The sequence below is a fragment of the Embiotoca jacksoni genome, unplaced genomic scaffold, assembly GCF_022577435.1.
Source record: "Embiotoca jacksoni isolate LCO1_2020_lvr unplaced genomic scaffold, fEmbJac1.0.p SCAF_20, whole genome shotgun sequence".
Classification (NCBI taxonomy): Eukaryota; Metazoa; Chordata; class Actinopteri; family Embiotocidae; genus Embiotoca; species Embiotoca jacksoni.
This window is the reverse complement of record NW_027185341.1, coordinates 6,892,599-6,912,500: the sequence shown is the minus strand read 5'-3', so window position 1 is coordinate 6,912,500 and position 19,902 is coordinate 6,892,599. Positions and strand designations below refer to the sequence as shown.

The 19,902-nt window shown below is 46.0% G+C and overlaps 1 protein-coding gene across 1 annotated transcript; it reads right to left on the bottom strand.

Moving 5' to 3' along the window:
- Nucleotides 1-957: 957 nt before the first annotated feature.
- Nucleotides 958-19,902, bottom strand: ubald1a (UBA-like domain containing 1a). The gene is made up of 3 exons (XM_069156015.1): nt 19,145-19,902; nt 18,408-18,467; nt 958-3,528 (listed from the first exon to the last, which is right to left on the bottom strand). Exons 1-3 carry the CDS (start codon nt 19,250-19,252, stop codon nt 3,205-3,207), a joined length of 492 nt encoding a protein of 163 aa, XP_069012116.1. The 5' UTR covers nt 19,253-19,902; the 3' UTR covers nt 958-3,204.

Sequence of the window (19,902 nt, the reverse complement as noted above, 5' to 3'; positions counted from 1 at the left end):
TTGCGTGAAGGACAGAAAAACTGAACTGTGCTGCATCACTCCACAATTTACACATACAGTATGTTTAGTGAGCTACAGATTATTATAACCGGTGGCTCAGTTCAGCGTTGTCTGAATACGTCGTCGCTGATTTATGACATCGTGGTAATTGAGCAACGGCCTCGAAGGCCTCGTTTCCCGCCGTGTGTTTCCTACTCCCACGTGCTCGGGGGGGGGGGGGGGGGGGGGGGGCTCGATGCCGAGGTGTCCACACTCACCTGAGCTCACGTCAGCTGGAGGGGGGGACACGGACACACACACACACGCGCACACACACGCGCGCACGCACACACACACACACACACACCCCCAGCGCAAGGAACCTCTTTTATTTCCTGCATAGGAGGAAGTAGTCAGGAGGGTGAGCTGAGGACAGAGACAACTCTGTCACCCCTCCTAAAACCACCACCGCTGCACCACTGGCATGTCTGCGGTGTGTGTTTAAGTTCGGCGATGGCGTGCATGAGGACAGCTGGTATTTGTTTGTGTTTACATCTGAGGAGCCGTGGATTGAGGGAGGTGAAGATAGCGACGGCCGCAGAGCTGAACTCCCCCTCTCTCTCTCCCTCTCTCTCCTTCCTCCATTTTGGCTTTCATCTCCTGATGCTCCACGTTGTGCTGCGAAGAGTCAAGAGACGGAGAGACAGACGGAGCAGCAGAGAAAGAGGTTTGTAGGACATGATTGTGGAGTCTGGCTGGGAGACTGCATCAGCTTCACCTGACAAGAGGGGAAGCCAAGTGTGAGATTATGATCCATCCGTCTTCCTCCTGTCATTATTGAACGCAGCGCTCTGCTGTCATGCTTACGCACACGCACACGCACACGCACACACGATCTGGACGGTCCATACAGGCTCCCCGTCATATCAAATCAACCGCCAGCGCCAACACTCACACACTCCAGTAAACCATCCCGAGTAGGTTGACATACAATATTTATTTAGGTTCACAAAAATGATAAGTTAATTATCAGGTAGTCCACAAATATTGTGGGAATGGTCTCATACAGTCATACAAAGGGGGGCGGGGGGGGAGGGGGGGGGGAGAGACATACATGAGAAACCATTAGGGAACAGGCCCACCCAGAAACGCTCTGATTTAACCAAATAAAGTATGAAGCATGGAGAAAAGGATGAACTCGTTAGTTTAGTCTAAATAATAATAATAATAATAATTTTTAAAAAAAGGAAGTTGGTTATTTTTTTTTTTTTTTCATTATTACATCCATAATTTTCCTAATTATCTTTTTATCCTTTAGAAACAAAAGACCTTCAGCTATTCAAAATATTTCTTCTTACTCTCTCTTTGCTTTCATTTATGTAAAAATAATCCAAACAGGAAAAAAAAAAAAGGGCCAGACCCTTCATTTAAAATATTGCCGTATATCAGAGTCCTCCCTGAACAGTCCCTCAGCAGTATCAATGGACCAAGGACAGGTCGAAACTATGCTGTAAAAACCCCTCAGCAGTACAATATCTGAGGGTGTATATATATTTATATACTGTATATCTGAAAGTAGTCTGTAGTGTCCCCAAACAGCCCGCGGTGGGCTTCCTGAAGCCGTCTCACTCCGTTTGTTTTTAAATTATTATTATTATTATTATTATTATTATTATGTTTCTCAAATCTAAAGACACTTTGTCTGATTTTAGAGCGAGACATCTATTGCATTTCTAATAAACTTTGGGAATGACACCCACCGCCCCCACCCTCACCTTTATGTCCACGCCCCCCCCTCCCAAAACATGTTTCGCCCACATGTATGTTTTGCTACAAAAGATGTTACACATTATGAACACGTCATGCAAAGTGGCAATTCTGTCTACAAAGATGGAGTAGTCGTGTTGTTGTTTTTATCTGTAGCCGTTTTAGCTGCATTTGATTCACTCTTTCCAAAAAAAAAAAAAAAGAAAAAAGATCTACCTGAAGTCCCCATCCATTTTCAAAGCCACCTCCCTCAACCTTTCAACAAAAACAGAACAATTAGCATTATAAACAATATTATATTAAACCATGATTTTTCTTGTAATAACCCAAATCTCCAGAAAGAAAGAAAAAAAAAAAAAAAAAAAGTATAGAGTGGACAGTTGCAGTCTGAGTTCAGGTTTAAAACTGTGTCAGGAAAAGCCATTGCAGCGAGAATTGGTTAGCGTGAACCAGAGCGGCTGCTGCCTTTAAGAAAAAAAAACCTTTAAAAACATGTCCTGCGTCGGCGGCGGCAACAGTTGGTTTAAGAAGAATCCCTGATTGGCTGAAAGAAGTCAGGTGACCACCAGGTGAGGTAAGAAAAAGTCCCACCTTTGACGATGGGGATGACAGTATGGAGGTGTTTCCTCTAAACCCTAATGTGTGTGTAGTTGTGTGTAGTTGTGTGTGTGTGTGTGTGTGTGTGTGTGTGTGTGTGTGTGTGTGTATATATATATATATATATATATTCATATATATGTATGTGTGTGTATACATTTTTGATTACAAACTGAACCACCCGCTCACATGCGTCCACACTCACACTCAAGTGCGTGATGATTTTTTTTTTTTCTTCTTTTTTTTGTTGAGTCAATCTAAAACACTGCATTGCAAGTTCCTCTCTCCTCATGCAGCACAGAAACACAGAACACCAGTGGCTGAAAAACACTGGCAGTAAACAGGAAAAAAAAACAAAAAGAAACTGAAGTTCGCTGCCTTGAATGTCCTTGAACATCACGTAGAATCCTTGGGCGTGACACTTTTTTTTTTTTTCCATTTCTTGTTTTTTTTTTTTTTTTAGTTCAATAATATTTTTCATCTAATACATTTGCTTAGGAAAAAAAAAAAAAAAAAAAAAAAACCTAACAAATATTTCAGTTGCTCTCTTATTACTATACGTGTGCGCATCTTTTTATTTTATTTTTGTACTGATGTTTGCATTGGTTTTCTCCTCTTCTTTAAATTGTCCACGTCGAGTTTTTCTTGGTTTGCGTAGATTCTGTCTCTTTCCATATCATCCGTTTTTTTTTTTTGTTGTTTTTTTTTTTGTGGGGGTGGTGGGGAAAGACCCAAACCCCTTTCTACCCACATTCATCACCCCTCCCCCCCCCCGGGGGGGGGGTAGGGGGCAGGGTGGAGGAGGAGGGAGGGGGGTCGGGGACGGGGACGGGGTCTTTTTCAGTCCCGTGCTGCGGCCCTTCATCTCTCCGCCTCCATCGCTACGCTGGCCTTCTGCTCGGCGCCTGCGCGCGGGTTCACTCCCGTAGGCCAGGCGGGGCAGGGCTGCGTGGGGGGCGGCCCCTGAGTCCAGAGTCCCTGCGGAGGCTGCGGCACATTAGGTACGTTCGGTGAGACCCCCCAGCCGCCGACCTGGGGGGGCGGCGGCGAGGTGGCCACGGAGGCGGCCGTGGGACCGCCGCCGCCGCCGCTGTTGAAGCTCTCGGACGCCTTCAGCCGGGAGAACATGGTCAGCGCGTCGGGGAAGTTGGGGGGCGTCGCCGGTGTGTTGGCTGGGGTGCACATCTGAGGACGAGCAGGGGAGGACAAAGATTAAAACAGGGACAGGGAGAAGACTGCCTCACCGAGGTCATGAGCGAGTCACAGTTCTGTCAGAATTTGGTGGCAGATCCTGAAGGAGAAATCCACCCGCAGATCTCTTTTTTTTTTTTCTGCGGTGACTGAGGTGTCAGTATTTTAACGTCGGACTCGGACTACGGAATTTGACTTTTTGAATGATTTTTTTTAATTTATTTATTTATTTATTTTACATTTTTAAATTTGACGATTTATTCATTTATAATTGATCGTTTCAATTCTTTTCAAGCCGTAGTTATTTAAAACGGCTCTACTTCCAAATAAAACATGCTTCCAGAGGCCGTCAATTTGCTTGTAGGCAAAGAGTGCTGGAGAAATTGATATTTCCTCCTCGTGTGTGTAATGGGTTTTTGTCTACTGTAAAATGTTGAGGCCATCGAGAGGTTGTTCTTCTTTCATTACGTCCGAGTGACACCAAAACCCCGATGGAGCGAGTTCACCGCGCTCCTATGCGGCTGAAGTGGACAAATCTTGTCGACGCGAGCCGTTTATCGCCGAGGAAAATTGCACGTACCAACGAATAACGTTGTCCTGGACGAGACATTTTCAACACCGCAGAAAAGGAGGCGCGCTGTTTGTACAGCTGAAGGGACTTTTAGGGGAATACCAGCCACTCTCTGCTTCCTGTAGAGGGTTCTGATGACATAACAGCCCTCCGTTTACTTCCACTTCCCGTTTCATCTATAAATGTGGCATTCAACCTGATTTAACAGACCAGATCAACCTGGTCAGACAGCTGATCTGAAAAACACGAGACAAACCCTCCTTGACTTTATGTCACCTTTGTACCAGCGGAGGACTTTTAGTAGCAACACGAACGCACACAAATGTACCCACGTGCCAAAACCAATGTCGACGCCATGTCGACCACATGTTTGGCTGCTCAGAAATAGCAAGCCTTCCTCATGATGATCATCATCGTCGTCGTCGTCACTAACACAGCCTCTCAGCACACTGCTCCATGACCTGCTTCCTCCCCTCCTCCGGTGTGTCCCCATCCATTTGTGACCCGGAAAACAACAACAACAACAACAACAACAACAACCTACTGTATTCCACAGGGACGCAGAGGTGGCGCGTTCAGGCTCGCACTCTAAAAATAAGACCTGGGCTAAGAGGGCAGGCACGACAAAATAACCCTCAATCACAAGGACTCAACACGGGAAGAAAGCACCTCGGCAGCTCTGAGGATTGGGATTATGAGACTGAATATGAACGTGCGCCAGCATTCAACTTAAATCAACGTTATTAACAATTTGTGTGCCGTTTTCATGCGCAAACCTGAAAGTTGTGACTTTATGAAGAACTTGTACTGTTAATTTGCACCACGTTGTATATTGCAGCTGAGCGTCACTGTGGTCGTTGTCTGTTTCTATTGTTGCATATTCATCATTTTCTGGTTTTATCTTTTTATTTTGCACACCGTGGGACTGTGAGAAACAATATTTTGATCTCTCCGTATGTCTTCGGGCATGCGGTGAACTGACAAATCGAGTTGACTTTGACAACATTTTCCCACAAACGTCCTCAAAGATAACTTGAAGTTTTCCCACGAACTGCTTTCTTTTGTGGGTGAAGTTTCGAGACTAGTCACACTCTCCATGAATCAGCTGTGAGGAAGAAACAGCTGCAGCCACGCACGGGTATTAGACGAAAAGAAAAGGAAAGGAAAACAACATCCCCCTTGCTGACAAGCAGAACTCAGGCTGACTCGCGGTATCTAATCTACCGTCACCCAGGATGTGAAGACTGTGACACACAGTCTTCGCACACAAGCAGCCTTCAGAAGAAAAAACAAAACAAAACAACAACACAGCGACAGGAAGACCATTCCTCCCTCGGGGCTGTAATCAAACCACCTCGCCCCCTAAAAGTGCTGAGGCTCGCAGGTTAGTCCCACGAATGCAGGCCGTGGGCCGTGGGCCGGGGGCCGTGGGCCGGGGGCCGAGGGCCGGGACGAGCCAGAGGTTCTCGGAGAGGCACGCCGTTATGAAAGGTGAGCGTGTCCACTGTGCACTCTGACGGGAAACGCTGGCTCATGTCTCTGAGGCGGCTTCCTGCGGTAAAGAGACACTCTGGAATGCCGAGGTGACCTCTGTGATCCTTCCTGTTCTCGGTGGGCAGCGAGTGGAGGCGCTCGCTGCATTTCTCCAACCTTGGTTTGTGAACTCGGGTTAAAAAAAACAACAAAAAAAACCACAATAGATGAGGCCTACTGGCCAGGAATGGAAAAATGAGTCCGAAAGTGCTGACACATGACCTTTCAGCTTGTCCTGCAAGACCTTTTGCATCCGAGTTACTCGTCTATAAATACGCACACAGAGAAGCAGGTGTAAATAAACACAATCCACCTGTACTTATTCAGTTTTACGCTTTAGAGACGCAGGAGGGGGGGGAGGCCGACGCAGGAGGGGGGGAGGCCGACGCAGGAGGGGGGGAGGCCGACGCAGGAGGGGGGGAGGCCGACGCAGGAGGGGGGGGAGGCCGATGACAAAACCACAACAAAAGGCCGCGTCCCGTCTGTGCAGGAGACCTTGGGCAGAGTCGGAGTCGCAGACGGCATCGACCCACGGGGACGAGGACCGGGTTCAAAAAACACAGCGGCTGTCCGAGTTCGGATCCGACCTATCGGACACCGTTACGCCGATAAAAGATTCGGTGGAGTCCAGACCCGTCCACAACTATCGCTCCCGTCGCAGAGTGAGCCGACACGCACGCACAAACACCCTAACCCTCCACTCTCTGACAAATAAACACACAATTACGGGACACATCCCGCTACGTGCCGCTGCTTCCCTTCGTCTGTATTTTCTAAACACGCGTGATGTTTTGAGCGCACAGTATGAGAGCACAAAGGCCGTAGAGACCCGTCTCGGAGAAAACTCGCACGTCCTGCACGGAGATTAAAAGCCTCGCTCCGGTGCGGCGTACTGAGGAAGCAGGTTACTGTGTGTTTTCCCTTTTGCGTGTATTAAGCTGCCCGGCAGCAGATTAACTCCTCGCCGCACTGACGCAGGGAGACGGAAACACCGCAAAGAGCTGCCGAGGCCGGCGTGAACAGACGTGGTCCAAATCCAACCGGTTCCCCAAGAAATGACCAGCACGTGTGACGCAACAAAGGGGTTCATATTTCATTTGAAAGTGGCTCTGCATGCGTGCACATGTATGGGAATACACAAATGTGCTCATTTAAAAAGAGGGTTTACAGTTGAGCACAGGAGAACTGAGTGGGAATCACACCGGATTTGAATTGGTTAGTTCGTATCTAAGAAAGCCGGCAGGAAATATTCGTCAGCTGTCGATAAATGACTGGATCTTGGTCGAAGAAGTACGAGTGAGTGAGTGAGTGAGTGAGTGAGTGAGTGAGTGAGTGAGTGAGTGAGTAATGCGAGCGGTCTGGTGAGGTAACCTTGCTTTCACATTGAGGTCGCTGTGAAACAATAAATCGTCTACTTCCAGACACCGTCGTTACTTGAGAAGAGTCAGCTAAGTTAACCCAAACAAACTGCTGCCGGCTTTGTGAGCTGGTTAACAAACCAGCCGGATCACCTAGCAACAGAAAAGGTAATACAAAAATCTAAAGGAGGAAAATACCATAAAAAATTTGTAAAAAAAAAATGTGTTAAGGCATCCAGTGTTTAGGAACATGAGCAGATGTTGAGAGTTAGTGATGTATGAAGGTGAGGACCTTCAGAGTAAGAGCATGTAGCAGCACATACACCAGAGAGAGTTACAAGCGCTGGTTGAAGATACAGATGGAGCGACGGGGGAATTACAGACAGCGAGAGGCAGTTTGTGTTCAAAACACAGCCAACGGAGAGGGTTGCCATGGGGACGGTTGTTATGAGGAAGCAGCACAGATCTCCCGTCGACGGGACGGGGAGCTGAGGCTCTGCAGTCACAGCGGCTCACCGCCCCCCCCCCCCCCCTCCCCCGTCCACCCTCCCGTCAAGCCCGTTTAATGAGTCCGGCATGAGGAACGCACGGAGGACCGGCGGTGACCGCTCCAAACATGGCTGCTCCGTAAACATTTAACACTCCTCTGTTTATGTGTGTGTTTATGTGTGTGTTTATGTGTGTGTTTATGTGTGTGTGCGTGCGTGCGTGCGTGTTTGTCCACAAACGCAGATGAGCTGAAGTTATTTCGAAGACACTCCTCTGAAATATGAAGTGTGTGCGTGTGCCGGGCAGCAGGCGTCCTCTCGTGAAGTCGTGCGGAGGGTCCAGTTACGTCTCGTGTCACCAGCTGACCTCCTCCATGTAACATTTACCTCAGTGCTTCCACCCCACACCTCTCACACACACACACACACACACACACACACACACACACACACACACACACACACACACTCTTTCTCAGTCTCTCAGGAGTTCCCCTTTTGCAACGGGTGAAATGCGATCGGCTGGTTTCCATGAATAAAGCTCAAGCAAATAAACAGACTTCCTGATTGGCTGAAAGTGTCACATCCAAGTGATACTCGGCAAGCGACCGTCGTCCAGTTCCAGCTTCTCTTGGCTTCGTCTTCGCGCTGTCGTCCAAACATGAACAGCGAAGAGACCGAGACATTTAAACGAGGGGAAAGGACAGCTGTTGTGAAACGATCTTGCGGCAACTATTGAGCTGATCGGACAATTTCAGAAACCGTATTTCGATCCAGCTTCTTTTTCTCCGTCGGTCCCGCGGCAGTGAACACGGGTACGAGCCCCTGACGTGCAGCTCCTCCTCCCTCCATCTTTCTCTCGCTTCTTTCTCCGGTCTGTGACTCGTTGCGTTCAGTTCACACATCGCGTGTCGGCTCTCGCGGCGAACAAGAGACGCCCGAGTGTCGCAGTGAAACGTCTCCGTCCTCCGTCCCGGCGTTTTCATTTCATGTTCTTTCAAATGAACTGCTGGAGAGAGGACGGCGTAATTGCCAGAATATGCCTGTCTGTCCACTTGTATAACGTAGTGATGCAGCGATATGTAACATGTTGTTTTGTTCATGTTACTGCTTGCCTACCAACGTTTCAACGTTGAACACACGGTCCTATCTGAAATAATACTTCACCCTCCAACAATACGTCACCGCGTAAGAGACATCACGTCGAACGAGAACTACCACGACAAAATCAACTTCACACACAGATGCTCGCAAACAAATGTGTAGGATGCCTTCAACCCTTTAAAAACTCACCTATTGTTTAGGCTTCTGCTCGAAAATTGCAAAATGAGTATATCTCCGTAACCACAATAAAAAAAATAATAATAAAAAAATATTTGTAATAATAAAGGGAACACGTGAGATTTGTTCAGATGTGTAAATATGAGTATATATGTCCATATTTTAATAATAGTTTAGTCCCTGCTCCAGGGCTTAAAGGTTAATCACAGCTCCAACCTTTTGTTCTGAATGTATTGTACCATCCCGTCCCTTCACTGAGAACAGGTCGTGTTGCAACACAACAGGCCTCACCTTCGGGAGCGTCTCATTCAACGTTGACTGATCTCCCTGCTTCTGTTCCAACAATATTACAGTGAAACAAAAGAAAACACTTCACCTTAATTCAACCGTTTCCAATGAAGTTGCTTAACAGCTCGCGGTGATGAAATAAAACGTGCGGTCGATCAACTCTGAACAAGCGTTGAATAAAGACGTCATACCACACGCGTAGATGAGATGGTGTTGGGTGTTGGATGTGTGGGAGGATGCCGAGGTTCAGGTCTGAACTGGCCTCGCATTCATTTACGTCGCACACGTTCGGAGGGGGTTTGTGTGCTTTGCGAAACATTCACTCCTCCTGTTTTGTTTGTTTGTTTGTTTGTTTGTTTGTTCGGACGCGTGGGAAAAATGCAAAATTCAAACCCGGCAACACCGACAACGCAAAACTCCGTCCACTCTGAAGAACGCTGCAGCAGATTGTGAGACCTGCCAAAGCTATCTAAAAAAAACAAAACAAAAAAAAACTTTCCCCAATTGAGCAATGTTTTCGGGTAGATATCGATCTCTGATAAGAAGTACTCATAACTTGAGAACCAAGAATAACAACACGATATGAAAGGTCTCCTCAGTATACAAAATTACTGGCAGAGAGCACAGACGTTGTGTTTAGCTGACGGTGTCGGGTGTTGTGAGTGTCGACGAGCAAATCTGAAACCTCAACAGATGACAGTTTACCAAAACTATGTCCAGCAAACAAACTACTTTGAGAGTCTACGTGGGATTCAATTACTGACATTCAAACCCCGATTTACTCGTAGTCTGGCAACGTAAACCCCACAAAACAACAGATGCGACGGGATAAACTTTTCCATTTATGGATCATATGATGGGACATGCTGTCGATTTAGAAATAGATGCAACCAAGAGATAGCTTGATGGTAAGAAGGAGGGGACGGAAACAAAGCTGAAACCAAATGGAAAAAGAAGGTAATGAGAGAATAAAGTAGAAAGGGCTGAATAAACCGTTGCTGCATTACCAGCACATGATTATGCTTGTCTGTTAAATATTTAAATAATGAGCGTTCTTATGATGTATGTAGCCTGGCACGGCTTTTTGTTTAAAAGCTGCAGCTGTGGAGGCGGATCCCAAAACTGGACTCCCGAAGTGTTGCATTTCAACTACGCCGGCCATAATGAGTAATCTAGTGATGACGTGACGGAGTAATGAGAAATTATAATGAGCCACTATTTGCTTAAGTGGTAAAAATCGAAGAAATGAAATGAAATGCTATTTCTGCTGCTTCTGATGCTGAAAGGACACTTAGTAAAAAGAGATAAGTAAAGAAAAATAATAATAATAATAAACAAAGCCACTTTGCATGAGTTTGCATCAATGGAAATGCCCTGTAATTGAAAAAGAGGCCTTTATAGATCTAAGTGATGTTAACTGCCATTAAAGGCGTAAAGATTAACAACACAAATTCAAAATAAATCCCTTAAATAAACCTGCCGATTCATTGATCCCTGAACATTCGGAATCAACTGTCTTACGAAACAGCTTATTATGTTGACAAATTTGTAATACTTCCACAGAAGCTGCAATAGTTTGAGAGACGCACCACGCTGAGCAGCAAGATTTCCATCCGTGTGATCACCAACATCCTCCCTAAGCCGGGCAGGGAAAACGGACATTTCTTCACACGTGAATTAGAGGTCTGGCAGCGGTTGGAGTCACCACGACTGCATCGACCTCGACCAGACGAGCAACTCGCCGTGCCCGTGTTTTATTATCCCGTCGGACAGCTTACCAACAACGAGGCGGCCGGCTGTATATTTATGGGAGTGGCTGCGTGTCAGAAATGGATGTTTCTCCCCCAGACGAAATAAAAGAAGCGGACAGGTGCTGCTGAACGTTTTGAAGTGACCGTCACACCCCCCCCCCCCCCCCCCCTCCTCACCCGCGACCCCTCACCCAGCGTCAGGCAGCCGAGTCCCAGAGGCTCTGGATGGCTGTGTGTGAGAGTTAATGTTGACACACACACACACACACACACACACACACACACACACACACACACACACACACACACACAGGGCCAAGGCTGGATTGTGCTCAATAGAAACCCAGTTGATCATTAGCTAAGCTGTGCTCTGTTTTTGTGTGTATTATGATAATGTATAATAGACGAAGGAGAATGAGAAAGGAAAAAAAAAAAAAAAAAAAAGGTAAAAACAGAAAGAAAAGGCAGCACAGACAGACGTTAGGAGAACTGGAGGAGTGGAGGATGAGTGTGTTTGACCAACTTGCACGGCTCACAACATAATGGCCAGCAGGCTAACAATAGGTGTTCAGTGGCCCACTGGTATCTGGGAAAAGGAGTTCGGCCTGCCGACCGGGAACAGAAACTACTCGGCCGAAGGTCGATCGCGAGAAGGAACAACACACGAATACGCTCAGGTTCAGTCTGCCAAAACATACGTTTCTTAAGGCTGCATATACACATCGATTAGTTTCTCGTTCACCTCGCATGCAAAATATTTTGTTTTTCTAATCAGTGTCAGTTTCAGTGTGAACCACCGATCGCCGTCACTCAGGAGTTTTATCTTATCAAAATGTCTCAGTGTTGCCGTTTCAAAAGGTAAGTTGTGTTATTCATTTGAGACGACAGCGTATAGAAGCTCGACAGCAAAGACAAATGTTCAAAAACAAACGCTCAGAGGGGAGAATCAGGATATGGCTCACTTTAAAATCGAAGGGCAAAATCCAAAATCGTCATTGTTAAAAACATGAACAGTATTTTCCAACATCAAACTGCTAAATGAATGTGAGTTTGCGAGGAAATCTCTTAAATCCTGCAGCCCCTCCGGGTGTCACGTTGGTAATCTCCAAAGGAATTTCAGAGCCGACTTATAAAGAGTAGACGATCAAACAGGGACAGGCGACGTGTCAACGGTCATGAACGGGAGTCGGGAAGACTGGAAACGGATGGACGTGGCGGCGCAGAAACGGTACGGCGAAGTAGCGGCAGGACGCGGAGACCGAACTGAGCACGACTGCAGTGCCGCAGCTGACCCGGGAGAACGAGCCGGAGACAAAGTGACGACACTGCTTCTATGCAGCAAACGAGGTTCCCACGTGCTGCTCGTGTTTCCTCGGTCACAAACCCCCGTTGTACGTCAATAAGTGGAGACTGTGACTCCAAGAATCAGTGTGAAACCCAACCTGACTCCGACGATCATAAACACATCTGGTCCTCGCAGCCATCCCACATGGATTCCCATTCTCGGAGTCCCTTGAGCCAACGTTCCTGTGTGTGTGTCTGCGTGTGTGTGTGTGCGTGTGTGTGTGTGTGTGTGTGTGTGTGCGTGTGTGTGTGTGTGTGGTTAGGGTTCTGGGAAGCCGTTCTCCTGGAAACATGCAGGGCAACATGCTGGAACATGCTGAGCGCAGGCCAAGCCTCTTCAGATGTGGTTAACTGCTTGGCATGGCTGTATCACACACACACACACACACACACACACACACACACACACACACACACACACACACACACACACACACACACACACACACACACACACACACACACACACACACACACCCATTAACAACATTAACGGATCCAGGCATGATTGCCTGTGAGACACTTTGCTGCATGTACATGCTATTGTAGTGCACCAACACATGAAGATAAACTGGGTTTCAGCTAAATACTGCACCTAATAAACTTCTGGAAGTAATGTCTCCAGCAGGACAGAGGACACCTTGTTACAATTGTGGCAGAGGCACAAAGCAGCTTTGTGTTAACTCAGTTATTGTATCTTACACTCAAATACCTGGCATTGCCCCGCCATTAGCCTATTTCACCCTAAGTGCGAGCCAAACGCCCTCCCCCACTTCTTTTCATTGGTTCCTAACTGGCATTCAAGAAACAAGCTAAGCTATCCTTCCTCGATCTCTCGCAGTGTGATGACAAACGGACGAAGGTGGAGACACGAGAGAGAAGCAGGAGCAGCCAGTCGTCCGTGATGTCACGTTATGATTTATGATGGTAATTATAGCTCTGCTCTTCTGCATGAGCACGCCACACATTGCTCAGTGAGACGAGCTCTTACATGGATGAGAAAACTTAGGATTTCTAAAAAATCCTTTTTCAAGCCACACCCAGACACCAAAACCAAGTGTTTATGGTTACCAAACACACACACACACACACACACACACTGAACCCTCCTCCATTCTCCTGCTGGATGTTCATATTGCCAGGAAACAGCCTTTAAACAACCTCACGCCCACGTTTATCGCTGCCCAGCACTATTCTTCTCCACCTCACCGTACCCAGACAGTCAGAGCTGAACATTGCCCTTCGTAAAAATCACGCTTTCATTGACCTCATGCGTGATGCTTGTAACAAATGGCAATTACAGCGCAATTAAAAAAAATAAAAAAATAAAAAGGTGATCATTCAAACCATGGAGGTGTTTGTTTGTGACTGTGTTCAAGTTTCGAAGCCAGGATGGGTTGGGTTTAAGAGCAAGCTAAACAGCCAAAGAACCAGAGTTTCTTTGTTTTTACTTTAACACAAAAGCATAGAGGGACGAGAACAGGAGGCATTGTGAGAGTGTATATGTGACTCAAGTGGGAAAAGAAAATGGGAAATATTTTTTGAGGGGAAGATCTTGTTTTACCCTAACTTACGAAAGAAAACATATTCCTGAACAACACAGCGCTGACTTTACTGCTGCCACGAGAGCCTCACCAGATTCCCTTTAACAGCCATAACTCTCGACAGAAATTATACACATGTAAAGCAGGCTTTGTGGCTTTAGTCACATGACGGGGGTCACATGTTCCCAGACAGCGGTGGAAGTCATCCAGCTGGGCTACTTCCTCGTCTGCGGTCACATGAGGATTCATTCACTTTATTGTGGCTGTATGTGTCCCCACATGGAGAAATATTAATCATGGAAACGCTGATTCTGGTACGAACATGCAGTTAAGCGTCAGTTTTTTTTTTTTCTTTCTACGTTAATAGAGACGCATAATGAACCACTCTGGGACAGGCGGGTTTTAAACAGTCCACCGGATTATTACAAAAACGATTTCCCGCAGCTGCTCACGAGCAGAACAATATATCGGCTTTATAGCGAAACTTTCCAAAGAAACTATTTGAAGGAGTTCCTACAAATGACCAATTATTATTTTGTAGAGGCGTGATAATATGCAAGTGGGAAAACACTTTTGTGTAATTGGTAATTAACAAAGAATCGGAAATATCTCAGGCTGCACATCTGCAATTCATTAAAAAAAAATGCTTTGAAAATAAGTTATGGGGATCTCTAAAATATATACAGTGGTGTGAAAAAGTGTTTGCCCCCTTCCTGATTTTCAATTTCTTTGCATGTTTGTCACACTTAAAGTTTCAGATCATCAAACAAATTTAAATATTAGTCAAAGATAACACAAGTAAACACAAAATGCAGTTTTTAAATGAAGGTTTTTATTATTAAGGGAGAAAAAAAATCCAAACCCACATGGCCCTGTGTGAAAAGGTGTTTGCCCCCTCCTGTTAAAACATAACTTAACTGTGGTTTATCACATCCGAGTTCAATTTCTCTCGCCACACCCAGGCCTGATTACTGCCACACCTGTTCTCAATTCAGAAATCACTTCAATAGGACCTGCCTGACAAAGTGAAGTAGACCAAAAGATCCTCAAAAGATAGACATCATGCCGAGATCCAAAGAAATTCAGGAGCAAATGAGAAAGAAAGTAATTGAGCTCTATCAGTCTGGAAAAGGTTCTAAAGCCATTTCTAAAGCTTTGGGACTCCAGAGAACCACAGTGAGAACCATTATCCACAAATGGAGAAAACATGGGACATGATGTTTTGCGTCTGTAAATAGAAAGAACGGAGTTAGTGAGGAAAAGAGGAACGAGGAGTGAGAGCGTAGAAACTGGAGTAAGAGACAGGGTGCTGTGTTTGTAGTTACACTCGGCCCCCTTTTTGCTGTGAAAGGGTCCATTTTGGGTCCGTGTGATCGTCGCATCCTGCAGGAATGTGTTGTGGTAGCGGTGTTTGAATGGGCAGGGTGTGTGTGTGTGTGTGTGTGTGTGTGTGTGTGTGTGTGTGTGTGTGTGTGTGTGTGTGTGTGTGGGTGGGTGGGTGGGTGTGTGGGTGTGTGGGTGTAGACAGGGAGGGGTTACACAAAACACAGAGCAGGTTGGACTATGATTAGGACCTGGGTGTTCATCCTGAAACTTAAGTCATGATCACACTGCAGGCAAAAAGTGGGCCACATCTCATCAGTCTGAAAGGCACAAATGAAACTGAACCTTTTAAATTTGGATTCGGGACAGTACTATATGTGGTCCTAAATCAGATGCAGGTCAGATTTTTTTTTTTGCAATTCAACTCGGGTCTGAACAGTCGTTTCGGAGTTCATTCGACTTTTGCATTCCTCTAAATCTGCATTCGACACAACTCTAAGCCGGCGGATTTTATTCGCTGGATGCAAACACTGGAGACGGCAGCGATGGAGGTAGTCGGGGGATGGACAGTGAGGGCTTAACCTTTTTAAGTATGGAGTGACAGTTCTGTCCAAGCGAAACTTGAGGGGGTTGTTACAGCGTCGGTGAAAAGTAAAGCGCCTTAAAACCAAGTTTGAAGAAGCTTAAGACTCAAACCATCGAAGCGGCCGTGGCTGTTTTTGTTGTTTTGCGCACGCGAATCAATTCAAGGTAGAATCTGATTACAGGTCACATTTAAGAAATAATGTGAACAGCCAAACCAAAACAAAACGAAACAAAACAGTCAGATCTGAATAATAACGCTTGCAGCGTAAACGTAGCATGAAACCTTCGATGAGTTCATTCAGGAACACAGAGATAAACAGACGATCTGCTCAACAAGACAAAATCCACATGTGGCTGCATGACTCACTGAAACACGGCGTGTACATAATGTATGCAAAAACAAACAAGAGTCTTAAATGCCTGTCTGGGCAAAAATTGCAGCTCTTTTACATCATGTGCCGAAGCACAGGCACTCCCTCGAGTCCAGGACTGTTGGTAAAAGGAAATTACGTTGACAAGAGATTTAGCTAAATCCTCCAGCATTCACAGCATTACACAAGACTGTACTGGTGAGTGAACCAACCACCTCCCACTATTTAATAAAGGTCATAAACCTCCGACATACAATACACAAAGGATTCATTAGCAAAGCTCGGATAAACAAAATCAGACTTGCCAAAGCTTACTAACCGAATGTTCACCTACTAACTGTTTTGAGATTAAAAAAAAAAAAAAAAAAAAAAAAAAAAAAAAAAAAAATGTATTTCTTAAACAACGAGGCTTTTGAACCCTGACTGATTTCTATTCCAGGATGCCAGATTTAGAAAGGAGAGTGATTTGCAAAACCGCACGCAGCATGGTATATTGTTTTTGGGCCTCGAAAACAATAGCAGAAACCAGCTCACTGAACAGTATCCACAAACGCAATGACCTACATGACGTCCTAACACGCCACGCTGCCAAGAATCGCATGTCTACCGGCGATCTGTTGGGGCCATCGGGTTTGGGGATAGGCTTCCAGCCAAAACACCAACCTCAAGGATAAATTCAGTTTGTGCTGCAACACGGAGCACTGATGCAACCGCATTTACAACAGAAATATAGCGTCATGCTGTTCATGTTTAAAACTAAAGAGAGAGAGAGAGAGAGAGAGAGAGAGAGAGAGAGCGAGAGCGAGCAAAGTGGATTAGATTTGTATACCAACGTACACTGTGGCCTGATAAGCTGCAGGAAGATTGGACACGCTGCCCTACTGTAGTACTGTTGTGACTCACAGAAACACCCACGCTGTGCATGCACACAACAAACGCATGCACAAACAGACACGCGCATGCAGACGTATACAAAAAAACAAAAACAAAACAAAAAAAAGGGAAAGTGAAAGTGAATTTGTGATTTTAAAAGATCAGCACATCTATAACAAGAACCCCACAAACACACGTAGGTGCTCTGACTTTCATTATCCAGTCCCTGCAGCAAGCTGAGCCCTATTTGGCAGCAAGAACAACACAGCTCTTGGCAAAGTGTTTACTCTCTAAATTAAAGTGAGACATTTCATGAGCTAAATGGAGGCCTGAGATGCTCTTATTTACTGATCAGATGATAAAGGCCTCCCTTTCATATAAGAACACTGATAAAAAAAAAGAAAAAAAAAAAGGATCCAGCTCAGCGCGAGTTGTTTCTATGCAGAGTGGTGATATCGCCCTACTCGGAGGATATAAATGTACACACCCTCACACACACACAACGCAATAAAACTCAAATCTTCTTTTATCCCAATCCCGTTCCCTTTCCTCTAGAAATAAAAGGCGAAAAATGTGATGCCGTTTGATGTCTGTCTTTGTCGCGCACACAGCGAGTCAAACACACACAAACAGGGAGCGAGCTAAAAGGACAGATCAACAATTTAGTCCCCCCCCCCCCCCCAGGAAAAAAAAAAAAAAAAAAAATCCCCTCACATCCATGTCAGGCTCTTCCAGCGAGCAGCTGTTGCTGGATGCTGCCATGCATGATGCAGCTGCAAACAAAAGGCTTGTGTGCTGCCAAAGAGGGCTGCTGCTAAAAGCCCAAATACTGCTAGTGTTTCATAACGTTCAACCCCTGTGCATGTGTGCATGGTGTGTGTGTGTGTGTGTGTGTGTGTGTGTGTGCAGTGTCTACTACAACACGAACGCCTTGCAGTTTGCTCTGATTCGTCTCCCTCTCCTCTATAATTCCCCTGTGCGTGTTGTGTCGGGGGGGTAGGAACAACCCTATCAGGGAAAACAGACGAATTACCGGCGGCGAATGCAGCAGCACGAGGGTATATTTGTGAGAAGCAGCTGTCCTCTTCCTGGAAAGAGACTTTTTTTTTTTCTCCTCTCTCTTACTCAGAAACTGATGGGCCTTTCCTTCCGTCATGCACCTCAGCTGTTACAATAAATTAAAAAAAAAATGGAGGCATTTAATTTATCTACAGCTCTCATTCTCCCTGCCTGTTTCTCCCATATGTCCACGCACACAGAGGCTCTCTCTCTCTCTCTCTCTCTCTCTCAGTGTGGCTGCTGCATGCCTGCCTGTGTGTTTATTTCTGGAAGCTCACAACATGGCCGACATGTGCTTTGTTATTGTTAGTACAACATCATCTCCCTCGGCCTGTAAGGGCTGCTCGAGGGCCCCCATCCCACCCAAAACAACACGGCAGCCTTAAAGAAATACTACCTTAAATGTAGGTGTGATATCATTTCATGTTTAGAAAAACAAAAAACAAAAAAAAACCATGAAGAGTATACAAAGTATTATCATCATCATCTCCTCCTCGCACTCACCATTTGATGATGATGACCATATGGAATATTTGTTTCTTGAAAGAAGGCACTGAGGGCAGTCTAAAAGGAAACACAAGAAAATAAAAGACATATTTAACGTGATGCTTCATTACACATTGCTGAAGGGACATTTCCGTGTACTGATGCAGCAGACTTCATAAAAACAACACAACGAGCCCGCCGCGAAGGAAAATAAATAAAGCTTAGTTCCTAATCGGCTCACCGCAGACTAAACAATAATGATTCAAACGACTGCTTCGCAGGCCAGTCGGTACAACACTGTGGTCATCTTTATTGCACAACAGCACTCTGGCCTCGCCTGTACTCTGCTGTCATGTGTCGGATTATAGTATTTAATCTGGAGTGAAGTCTAATTGGATATGGTCGCTGCGCGCTTCGCCCGACCGCGTACTCCCCTCCGCTTTGGATCTACTTCGGCCACAAACACCAAAGATATCTGTGACTTTAAATGCAGCATAAGTTGTAACATGGCGCCCCGTGGGGTAGATAGGTAACACCAGAGCTTTGTTTTGTGGTGAATTTCAAATGTTTTAAAAAAAAAAAAAGTGCAGCGAGGCGGGCTGGCGAGTCAAAACGAGCAGTTGGTCAGATATAAACATTAGCTGTGTGGCTAACGTTAGCCTGCCGAGTCTAAAACGATGTAAAGCCTTTTTTTTTGTTGTTTTGTGTGTGTTTGTGTGTTTTTCTTTTTTTTTTTTCTTCTTCTCCTTCTTTACCTCGAACTGCCAATGTGCCGCTTGCAAAAGCTGCTTCGCCTGGTCTGCCGCACAACCCGCCGTCAGGACGAACTGGTTAATCATGACTTGATGTTTGAGTTCATCCATTTTCGACGAAGCCCGTGTCCAAACTCGCGGCGGCTTGGCTCTGAAGCAGACTTTCGACCGTGTTTCCTCTCTCCGTCTGCGTCTCTCTTCCTTTCTTTCTTTCTTTCTTTCTTCACTCGGGTTGTATTCCGTCTCTCCGCCTCAGTCGTCCACCATTACAGCCGGTTGAGCAAACACAAATATTTACTGTAGGAGCGGTAGTGGAAGGAGCGTGACGTGATTGACGGCGGGACGCGGCCAATCGCGTGAGAGCATCGGTGAGAGCGGTGGGACTTGTTGTGTGTGCTCGCTGAGCGCGAGGGGGTCTCGGATCGGCGCGTGCTCGGCCGTTAGGCGCGGATTAACTCCCGACGCTGAAACCTGAACGTGAACGAAAACAACAACAACAACAACAACAAAAAAAAAAAACAGCCTCACGACAGAAATCGCGTTTAAAAAAAAATGTGGTACGTTTGCGGCGTTGAAATCGCCGCGAAGGAGGTTGAACTTCCGAAACGGAGGACTCTTGAGAAACCGTTTGTTTTGGACTACAAATCCCGTGAGCACGCGCTTTGTTTGTAAAGCTCTACCGGAAGGCGAGACTTTTTGTGAATGACGGCCGCTCTCGTCCAATTCCCACGCGCGCTGTGTCACGATCTTGCCAAATATGG